Source organism: Filicampus tigris, chromosome 11 (genome assembly GCF_054856515.1).
Source record: "Filicampus tigris isolate MCC_2025a chromosome 11, RoL_Ftig_1.0, whole genome shotgun sequence".
Classification (NCBI taxonomy): Eukaryota; Metazoa; Chordata; class Actinopteri; order Syngnathiformes; family Syngnathidae; genus Filicampus; species Filicampus tigris.
The window spans coordinates 20,178,398-20,190,000 of NC_141227.1; the positions used below are offsets into that span (position 1 = coordinate 20,178,398).

The following is an 11,603-nucleotide window of genomic DNA, read 5'->3' on the forward strand; positions in this document are numbered from 1 at the left end:
GAATAAACTGCCAACAGAAGTGAAGTCAGACCTGAGTGTAAATGCTTTATAGTTCTAGATTAAAATTGATGCTTTTTTTTTTTACCCCTAATTCTTTGAAGAATTTTTATATCAATTTCACTGTACATTCTTTTAGTAATTTAAGAAAGCTACTTTTTATTTCTTAACTTAGTTAAAATAATGTCATTCTTAGTTCTTTTAGTATTTTCTTAAGCACTTTTCTCTGCTTTACTTTTGAATGTCTTGCTGTTTTGTTTGCAAATGGTTATTGGTGTTGTGCCTTTTGCTTGTGTGAAGCACATCGAGTTGCCTTGTCTATGAAATGTGCTAACAGGTAAGAAAAATTAAGTTTTGTGTGTGAATATTCGTCTTTCATTCTCGAATCATTCCTATTATCAAAGAGACACTTTGTATTGTAAGGGGTTACAAAAAGGTGAGAGAATTTCCATAATTTCCAAAAGGACTTAATATTTGTTGTTCTCACGCGCTGCCGGGACGGACGCAAATGTCGACTTTGCTCTTGCGTCTTTCGGCAATGATGTGACACCCAAAACCCAGGAGTGACTGTGTCTGTTTCCCCGCAGGAGGAACAAGCGAGATGATTTGTTGAGGGGCCCCGGGGAGCCAGCGAGCACGCCTTGAAAACAGGTGGTGCAACATCACACCGCAGCGTGCCTTCGGGGAATATTTGTAGACGTTCAGGAAATGCACCAAAAACAAAACGCATCCGCGACGCGACAGAGACGCAGGCGAAAAAAAAAAAAACGCCACCTACGTTACGGCGCTGACACGGAGGATGCCATTAACTTGTGACATGTTCCCGCCAAAATGTCACCGTGTCGCACTTGAATGCTGCATGTTTGTTTTTTTTAACATATTGTGCATTTTTTCTACAATGCAAAACAGTTACCAGACATCCTACTTATTGTGTAATCAATCATCTTATTTCTGACTATTTGCTGCATTACCATGATGACCGAAGACTGCCTGTTTAACGGTCGGCTGGATCCTGGTAGTATAGTAAGTGCCAGTCAGTGGGCTGTAACAGTGACCTGGATCTCGCCGGTGAGTGTTTGTGTACCAGTCTCATCATCTCATATGTAAGTTGTAGGCGTAACAGCAGACTGGATGTCGCCAGCAACTGTGTGTGATAATGGGCTGGATCTCGCCATGGAGTGTATGCATTTGGGCTACCGTTTGGCCGTCTTCTCTTGGACAACACTCGGTAAGCTGGTTCTTGTTTTCTCACCTATAAGTGTATACATAAGAGCAGACTGGATCTCGCCAGAAACTGTGTGTGATAGTGGACTGGATCTCGCCACGGAATGTAGCATTCCGGCTGCCGTTTGGCCGTCTTGTCTTGGACGACACTTGGTAAGATGTTTTTTTTGTCATCTCACCTGTAAGTGTATGCGTAACAGCAGGCTGGATCTTGCCGGCGAGTGTGTGTAAAAACGGGCTAGATCTCACCAGCAAGTGTGTGCGTCTTCTCTTGCACGATGCTTAGGAGGCTTGCTCTCGCCATCTGGATCTCGCTAGTGAATGTGTGCTAATCCGGCCAGCATTTGGCCGTCTCTGCCAGCCTTCTACTTGTGGAAGCAGACGGCAGAGTGTTGAAAGAAAGTCTCAAAGAGCACTTTCAGCTTGAATGCTTCCATTTTGGGAAAATATCATGGCTCGAACTCCCTCTGAAATGAGCCCGTTTTTATTTTCATTCCTATAGAATAAATAAATACCGTAAAAGCATTTTAACTCATGGAGGCGGAAAGCAGCTTTGGATCTTCACCCAGCCTAGCTCATCGTGTCATGGGTGGAGACACTTTGCGAGAGTGGTTATTTTGTAAATTAGGCCCTCTGTTATGTAACAAACACATTTTTGAAATGGGCGGATTGCAAAAGGTTTCCTTGGTTGTTCAGTTTCATACTCTACTGCACTCCAGAGACCAAACTATTTGTACACAAGCCATTAAAAACTCAATTTTCCATAATATGGCCCCTTTATACTCCTAACATTGATAAATGTTGTGATTTTCCCCTCTCATATTCGGCGTCGCTTACAGTTGGACAAGAACAATTTCTTCCTTTTGACAGATCACTCCAAAATGTATTAGCAGAGAGGCCGACTGTCAATCCGGCTGCCCAAAGGTCCTTACAGGTCTCTCTTTTTTTTCCCTCTCTCCTTGTGTTGAAAAATGATGTAATCAAGCCGTCCTTCCTTCCTACCAGCGCTCCATCCATCCTCTCTAAAGGCCTGGCGGTCCCTTTGGCCTCGCTCTGGATCAAGTCCCCCACAAGGCCCCCCTGACCCCGTTAGAGGTGCATGATGGGCGGCCCTGTCACTTCAAATGGCTGCCCGGGTCCGGCGCGAGTCTCACCCCTCACTGTGAGTAAACCTCTGTGTTATTTCGGTTTTATGGGCTACGGGTGGATAACTCCGCGGAATGGATGCGGACAACTTAGTTATTGTCACGCAGGGCGAGGGAGTCAATGCTGTTACGCTGGCGCAAAAACGCCTTTCGATTGAACGCTATGAAAAGTTATGTGGCGTGAGGAAACCAAAGCGCCGCGTTCGGGATGACCAGCGCCCGGTAGTTGGCCGCGGCTTTATCCCGAAGACGACGTTCAAAGGGGTTATTTAAATTTCAAGGCAGATGAATGCATCGTATGTGATGTGTTGCTTCAGTTGTGGGGAGCGGCGCCTTTGATGGCGAGGAGAAGAGGGGAAGACGGCGGCTTTGTTATTGAAGTAAAGAATAATAAGGCCACTGCATGTTGGGCTGTGTACAGAGACCTTGATATCAATCCAATGCACTATGCATGGCCCCCGCGCAACAAGCAGCCAGACAGGAAAGCGTGTGCCTTTTGATCCCGCTTTCCTTCTGTTGTCTTTCATCTGACCCATCCTCCCAAATTGTCGCCAGCACGCACCCACATGCCGAAAAAGAGACAGGAGTGCGGCTATCCCTCAGGGTTGGGGGGTGGGTGGAGGGGGGGCATCGCTCGCCAAAATGCCCCAGCTCACTCCGGACATTTTTAGTCATTAAGTTCCAAAAGGAGGGTGCCCGGCTTCTTTGGAAACCTCTCCGCTGTGTGCATGGCGCTCCGAGTGACCGTTATGCTCAGATTCCATTTTTGTGTTGACAATAATCTCCCCCTAGTTCCTGAATCAGACCGTGTAAATTGTACTATCTGTACGATTGTTTAGGGGTTTGGGGGGGGGGGGCGTTAATCCTCCCTTTTAGAATGTTAAGCATACTTTAAAATGCAACTAAAGAACAAAATCTTCAACCAAACCAAATTTCTTCCAACAAAAAGTCTCTTAGCTTAATGCTAAAGCACAATAGAAAACACCATAGACAGGCTAATGGAAATTAGCGTTTATCAGGGTTATGATATTTTGTTATTTTTCCATTATTTCATTTTTGACTTATGTTTTTGAAATTCAGTCAGTTTGAACTAATTTTTAGTTTGCTAGTTTTTATTTATTTATTTTAGCAAAAATGTGTTTTTGTTTGGTTTTTATTGATTTTAGTATTTGTTTTATTTTTTTTTATTTTTAAAGAAAATTTGAAATTAAATATGTTACAACGGTCACAAAATATTGTGTTATAAAGTAAAGTCAACTACACTTCTCAAACAACTGACCTTCCTCCTATTGAAATGCGCTGTATAAATAAAATTGTATTGTATTGTATTTTGTAGCTACGGATTGCCAAGGACAAAATTGATGGCCACCACACAGTTATTTAGTTAGTTAGTTTTGACGGGTTTTTATAAATGTAACATTAAGTTTGAGTTAATTTTTAATGTTTCAAAGCATTTTCGCTATTTTATTTCATTAATGAAAAGGTTGGTTTTTTTCAATTTTAGTTTAAGTTATTTCGTTAGTTTTTGTTAACTAGAATAACCTTGATTTCCGTAAGATAAGTGATCATAGGTAGTATTCAAAATCTGCAGGAGAGCCAAAGAAGAAAAGCGATTTCACATCGGAACACCGTAAAACGACTGTAATCCATTACTATAATTCACCAACCCATAAATGTTCCAGTAGGCTATCATACCAACAAACTCTGATGAACCAGCTTGGCTTTTATGACAACAATTTGGCACGTTTATGTAAAATTCCAAATTCCCTAATGTGTAAAAAAATAAATAAATAAATAAATGGCCGCTTCAAATGGATTCCTCGGAGTTCCACGGGCACTAATGACTCTACCGCCGGGACACCAATGCCAGCTGTTGATTTTGCTTTCTGGGACTTGAAAAATTTGTGTTGGCCATTTTAGACATAAAAACGACAACATTTTGCCCTGAATAGTTTCATACTTGGGGTTTGTAAATATTCATCCATCCTTTTCTTCTGTATATAGCTTATCCCATTCAGGGTCTTTCGAAAGAAAAGAAAAAAAATAATCGAATCACTGTTCACACCGTCGCTGAGTGGGGCCTGCTGCGTTAGCATTTGCGGCATTGCTCCTTGAGGGTGTTTTCATTTTCTTGTTGAATGTTTGACAGTCTGTTGAACAGCGGCATGTCAATATCCTTGCCTCGCAATGTAAAGCAAAAACAAAAAAAAATCGACCGAGCTACCTCCGAAAACTTTCAAGATATAAGTCAAATCGACCAAGCTACATCTGAAAACTTTCAAGATATAAGTTAAGGTGGCACTACACTAATAGAATACATTATAATTACTACAGTCACCAGTGTTATTTATAGTGGTGCTGAGATGATATTACCCGTGGCGCGGAGGAGAGAGAAGCTTCGCTTTTCTCTCCTCATGTCAGCGAATTACACGCTAGAAGCGACTGAGGCCATGAAGGGGAGGGCATAGCAAAAGATAATATGTTAGCTTTGGACTTGATCCGCTGAACATACATTTTTCTTCCTCCAACATAAATTTCCCCGGCTTCTCACCGTCACAGTAGCGGCGGACTTGAATACTCTGGATTCAGCATTTCAAAGTTTGTGAATTCCATCCCTTTCACCTCGGGGCGGCATTAATAATCAGTAAAGTGAGTGCGGAGTAAATGATGCATTTGGAAGTTTGAGTGTTTCCATAGCGCGCCGGCCCGCAGTGGTTCAGCTCGCCTCCACTTCCAGGCACTTACGGTCAGAGGGAACGTTGGTTCCAGCAGGGGATGGAAAAGAGTCAAATTGAATTATGGCAATGTTGAGCGCCGCGATGTTTTATCACAGCCTCTGCGCACAAGACAACACGTGAACACGCAAGCCTGGCAATCAATGCAAGATAAGCAATCCGTGTCAATATAGCTTTTAACCAGATTAAACTTTCAGTAACTTTCTTTTTTTCATGCTATTCGTACACCAAGTTAGAGCACACTCGGCGCTACTTAGTCTTTAGAAGACTAATTTCAGGAGAACTTAGTTTGATAAAAAGAGAAAACTGATAAGCTTTACTGTAGACGAATCTGATGAAAATTGAGGTTTTTTTTTAAATTGAAAAAAAAAAAGAAGAAAATTACAAAAATGAAGCAAAAAAAAAAAAAAAACACCAACTACTTTTACCCAATGAGAATAAACTTGACCACAGTCAACATTAGCCTAATCTGGTAAGAGTTTAGTGTTATTTTCTACAAAAACTGACTAAAATTTTGTAATGACAACTCTTTTACAACTTTAACGTTTTACCTAATGAGAATAAAAAAAACAATTTGCCCATAATCCCCATTAGCTCAAACTCATGAAAATATAGTTGCATTGTCAAACAAAAATGTAGCAAAAAGGAAAGACGGTTTTTATGTTTAGCCTTCATTAGCTTGATTTGATTAGAATTTAGTAGGATTTTGTACAAAATTTCACAATAATTTGCATAAGAATTGACCAAAAAAAATCTCAAATTCTCTATTAACGAATTAATAAACAAGTAATCAATTCATAGTTTTCGTTTTAAAAAAGAGACTCTTCTATAAACTAGAAGAGTGTGCGCCATGGAGGGCGTTTCCTCACATCCATGCGGTAAGTACCGGGTTTCACTGTGTTGTCGCGAAAACACACTGTCCTCACATCATAACTATGAAATGTCTTTTGCAAAGCGCGACTAACTTTTCGAGCGTTTGGGGGGCGTTCACCGCCCCTCTCAAAACTTTTCCGACTATACATATTCATGTCAGTGTTTCACATTAATGCAAATAAGTTTACATCGGAGCCGAGGAGGCGCCAAAGGCTTCCTTTTGCATCCGAGCACGACGCCACGAGCTGATTTCATGTCACGGGATGAAAAACAGGTAGCGCTTAAAAGTTTGCATCCCAACTGCAAACTTTCCATTCGTCACGCCGTCTCGCTCCGGAGGTGTTTGTTTAGCTACCATCACCCCCCCACCCCCCCAAAAAAATAGAAAGTAAAAATCAGAGGAGGACTGATGTTGAAGTGATTTGTCTTACACATAGCAAAGGGCGGCTTTTATTGTCAAAGGCATCAATGTAGAAAGGCTATTATGCCAGTCTTCCACATCGATTTTCAGGCGACCCGCCGCCACTTGCCGGGGAACAACAAGGTGTTGCTATGATAATAATCATAATATGTCAAGTATCGCCAGCCATCAGAGATGCTAGTCTCAGTTTAATGATTCTGGGAAATTGCGGATTACCCGGGATATGAGAGCAAGCCTACAGTTTTCATATAGTGTGGGAGGTTGCAGGGGCTCTGTATTAGTAATCACAGGGGAGCGCCGAGAGGTGGGAGAGAAAATCTGCTTCTTCTCTTCTCTCATTCATCATCGCCGTCCTCTGGTGAGGAAACATGGCAAATGGCCAAATGAATGCACTTCATAAAGCGCAAATGTCTCCTCTGATGTGCCTCTCGCTGAGGATCTGCACAGAGGAGGAGGATGAGGAGGGGGTGTTGGGGGGGGGGGGGTATTTGGGAGGAATTGGGGTGCGGTGGGGGGTGGTTAGATTTCCACAGATATATTATTGTCAAACTCTGCTGCCCCCGCTTCGGAGCGTTATTATGATATCGTAGGAGATTTTACAATAAGATTTGGCGACTTCAGCCCGAGCAGTTACCATAACCACGTTACAGTGATGGCAGCACTTTTCAATAGGGGAGCATATATTGTCTGACTGGATGATAAGTTTCCTCAAATAAGCACTCGCTCATGTTTTTTTTTTTCTTCCCCCCCCTGTTGTCGGGATGCTTTTGTAATTCAAAAGGATCTCTTGACTAAAAAAAAAAATAAATAAATAAATAAATTCTCCAAGGTGGATAAAAGTGGATGAGATATGGAGACACGGAGCGGCGAGTCACGCCTCATAATAAGATGGTCAGTGCCACAGGGAGGTGCTATGGATCTGTATCCCCTTAAACCTCGCAGCACCCCCCACCCTCCCCTCCGCCCTCCCCCCGCCCCTCCCTCGCATCACATGCTGAATATTGACTTTAATACATGAAATGTTTGTGACACGTCGTTCAACAGCAGCAATATCAGGTTTGATCACGGACAGCTTGTCGGGCATATTGGATAAAGAAGAAAAAAAAAAAAAGAAAAATCAGGCAATATGGAGCAAAGACGGCGTCCGTTAATAGAGGCAACCTGTGTGCTATGGGGGATGACTCCTTAAAGGCTGCATCTCCTCAAATTATAATATCATAATTACAGAAATCATACAAATATTTTGATTTTAAACGGATAAATAGTACATGAAATTAAAATTATGTAGCTGTCTAATGAAAAGCACATCTAATTTTTTTTGTTCATTAAAAAAAAATACCACAATCTGTTGGAATGGGTATGCAATGACGATAGCTTCACTGTTTCGTGAAAACCATGTACCTTCTGATGTTTTTGTTCGTATGAAAATATTTCGAAAATATCAAACACAGAATTTAAATAGTGTGAAAGTATTTCGATTTTACACGAGATATGCAAATGTTTTACGAAACAAAAACAAAGATGTTGCCCAATGACAACCACGTAACTTTCCCCCCAAAATTTCATATCCAGAAAAACATACAATGCAGCATATAAATTATGCAAAAATACTTTGATTTGATTTGAAGTTTAAATATAATGTCGCACGCCATTGAAAAACATCCATGTTTTTAATCCTAATCAGAAAAATATCAAACAAAAACAATGTTCAGAAATAAGTTTTTTTTTTAGATATGCACATTTGCAAATTTTACATATACTGTAGTACTAAATTGAAATCATGTCAATGTCCATTGAAAACCATATCGTTCCAAAATTTTTATTATCTAGCAAAAAATATTGAATCAAAATTTACTACCTGTACATCATATAAAATTTGGGGATTTTAAGATATGCAAATGTGATAAGATTTTAAGATTAATGGGACATTCCAATGAAAACCATATCCCCAAATTTGTCTTTTTTTAAAAAATTGAAAATAAATGAAGCTATACAATAGAAAGTGTAATATATTAATAAATAATACACGATATGATTTGAATCACACATATATCATTTTAATTGTTATTTTGGTGTTTTTCATTTAAAAAAAAAAAATAGCATTAAAATTACAAAATAGAATCAAATCCCCCCTAAAATTCTTTCTTGAGCTACACATAGAGCTCATAAAAAATGAATATACTAACATAACAATGTTTTATTCATTAAATTCATTTTAAGATTGACATTTTATTTGGCTTCAAACAAAACAGCATCACTAGTAGAATATTTTTCTGTCCGCTTTTGATCTGTGCAGTTACATTGATGCGTGCTTTAATTAGTCCAAATTTCCAGAGCATTCCAAGTGAATCAGCAACACCGACATGAAATTATAGTTTCACCGTGGCGTTTTTTTATTTATTTTTTTCATTATTTTGTCGGGAATTAATCCCAGCGATGTTCTCATGCATGTGTTTACTGTTTGCGTGATTAGTGCAATTACGCCTCTTACGCACATAGGCCCCCTTTTGTATGACTGTATTAATTACTCCATTGATTCAACTTAACACCTAATGCCCAAGTAACATAAATCATATTTTCCACTTAATTATTGTGTTTCTACCTAATTAAGGACAGTAGTGGAAGCTGCTGTGGTTGGGGGAAAAAAAAATAAAAAAAAAATTACACTTTATTCCCTGGGCTGTCACAATGTAAAATCAGTGATTAAATTGTTTGCGCAAGTATACGCGCAAGTTTGTAAGATTATCAAAACACATCGTAATAAACAGTCTGCCGGCTTTTATTTAATTAGGTTGTGTTTTTATTTTTAAATTGGAGCTTATTGGTGCAGAATGCTTGCCAACTGGCGGTCCGTCTCCAAAGTGAGCGTGCGGGGAGGCGAAGGGGTCAAAGGAGGAGATCCGGGAAGGCTGCGCTGGCTTATAATTACAGCCTCAAAATGGCATATTTACCATCTCTGCCAGCGAGGTCGTGCCTTCTGTCGTAGTAAACGTAGTGGAGTATGAAAGAGCCAATTACGGCACACTGGGTGACCTTTTAACAACTATTACCGCGTCCCATCAACACATTATCGCAATGGAGATAGAAGCGGGGAATTACGACGACGTCGGGCCCGGTCATCGGCGGCGACGGCGGCTGACACCGGTGACAAGTGGCAGCTTTGAAGAATCAGCACAATAAAAGGGAGACAAGTGCGCTGGAAAAAAAACAAAAAAAAAAAAACACACACACACACACGCACGCACAAAAAAAAAAAAAAAAAAAAAAAACAGAAAGAGATATGGCGGCGGAGGAAAGGGAGGAGGGGTGACGGGATTGAACAATGGCCTCCGTACAGTACATTAGCTGTGGATGTCAAGCACCCCAGTCGCTCCCAATGAAAAGCACAACAAATAAGACGTTGGCCTGTTTGTATTCATTATCAGTCAGCACATGCCCCGGCTCCTGCATTAAACATTAGACTGCCTCTGATGTCTGCTTAACAGTTTAATTCCCTCCCCGCCGCTCAGCCTGTCATAATAAACCCAGCGAAGCACACACAAAGTCAAATAAGAGTGTGAGGGGGCCGCCTTTGTGTATACGTGTGTGTTTGTTGCACGGGCGAGCGTGCGCGCGCCGCCGCTTGAGCGACATCCACGTCATTCATAATAGCCCCCCATTGCCCGGCTTGGCTTTATTGTAGTTTATCTGATCACAGATTAAGTAGATCTCAAGAGTGGCTGACCTCCCCAGTGTGTATTTGTGGCCGCGTGCGTGCGCGCCGGTGCCGGAAACCATCAATATCCGTGTGGAGGCACAGGCCGGCCGCAACATTAGGTACAGCTGAATATTTATTATTCTATTTTTGGGGTGCTGTAAAAGCGCACAACAAGTATTTTACACCATCCCATAATGTAATAATAAACAGACATATTGTTAAATATATTCCCGTCTGATTTACGGTATACCTCCGCCAAGGAAGTCGTCATTTTTGCGACCTCGCCGGATTACGCCAAAACACTAAATAAGCGTAAATACATCAAGTAATAAATAATCCCATTATTCAACATCTCGAAAGGTTTCATACGCTGATTATGAATTCACTTGTTAACACTTTATAAAGACTTTATATTGTGCAATAAAGAGTGAGAATATCTGAGCGCTTGCCAAATAGTGGTCTGGCATCCAGCGCTACCTCAACTTGTAATAGCTAATAAACAATGATGGTTTTATTTTATTTTTTTACAGTAGGGGCCTTTATTGTTTGAGATGGTAGCAGCTGAGAGTGACAGCTGGTTTAAAAAAAAAAAAAATACAGAGATGCTAAATAGTGAGCCTTTAACATTACTTCATACATGTTTATTGTCAGATTTATAGACGGTTTGTATGGCATTATACCCGTTTAATATCATGTTTATAATCGTGCCTTTGTTATATAGTGAAACAGGTTTCTCAGATCATTTCGGTAAAAGGTAGTGCTATTATTTCTCTTATTACATTCGCCTTACTTACATATTAGATGCATGAATTTTAATGAGAAAATTCAGGCATATGCAGGAGGTGGGCAAGAAGGCGTCCAATTTGGTGCTGATCCAAATTAGGATCATTGGGCCTTGGTGGAGGTCTGCAGACTAATTGACATCACAGCCATCATTAAGTTTTGCTTAAATTTGATATTGCTGACAACATTTCTGCAAATGGCTGCAAGCATAATCACTTTTTTTTTTTGCATCTTATTACACTGTTATCACAGTGCTATTACATTCTTATTACATTTACATTTTATTTACATCCTGGTTAGATGCATGAATCTTAATGGGGAAATTCAAGCATGTGCAGGAGGTGGGCGGCTATGAAGGCGTACAATTTTGGTGCTGATCCAAATTAGGATTGTTCGGCCTTTGTGGAGGTCCGGGCTCTAATTGACATCACAGTCATCATTAAGTGTTGTCTAAATTTGATATTGCTAATTACATAGCTGCAAGTATGGCCACTATTTACAGCATGTCTTGTTTCTTATTATATTGTGACTAGGTTTACATTGTATTTACTTCCTTATTCTATGCATGAATATGAATGAGAAAAGTCAGATGTGTGCAAGGGATGGGATACGAAGATGTCCAATTTTATCATGTTAATTTTGCTGAATATGATTTTTGGATAACTTGCATATTTTTACAGCGTCATTACGATGTTATTATCATGTTGTTACCATGTTATTACATGTTT

The 11,603-nt window shown here is 40.2% G+C and overlaps 1 protein-coding gene across 3 annotated transcripts in view; it reads left to right on the forward strand.

The window, feature by feature from the left end:
- The window catches only part of LOC147140077 (uncharacterized), a 104,244-nt gene that overhangs the window by 61,748 nt on the left and 30,893 nt on the right, over positions 1-11,603 (forward strand). For 2 of the 3 annotated variants that reach the window (XM_086044725.1, XM_086044726.1), the window contains 3 exons: positions 585-1,020; positions 1,106-2,155; positions 2,227-2,383. In XM_086044725.1, coding sequence (XP_085900851.1) covers positions 2,321-2,383 — 63 coding nt within the window. In that variant the 5' untranslated portion in view covers positions 585-1,020; positions 1,106-2,155; positions 2,227-2,320. The remainder of the gene's footprint in view (positions 1-584; positions 1,021-1,105; positions 2,156-2,226; positions 2,384-11,603) is intronic. The other variant, XM_086044727.1, reaches the window with a different exon arrangement.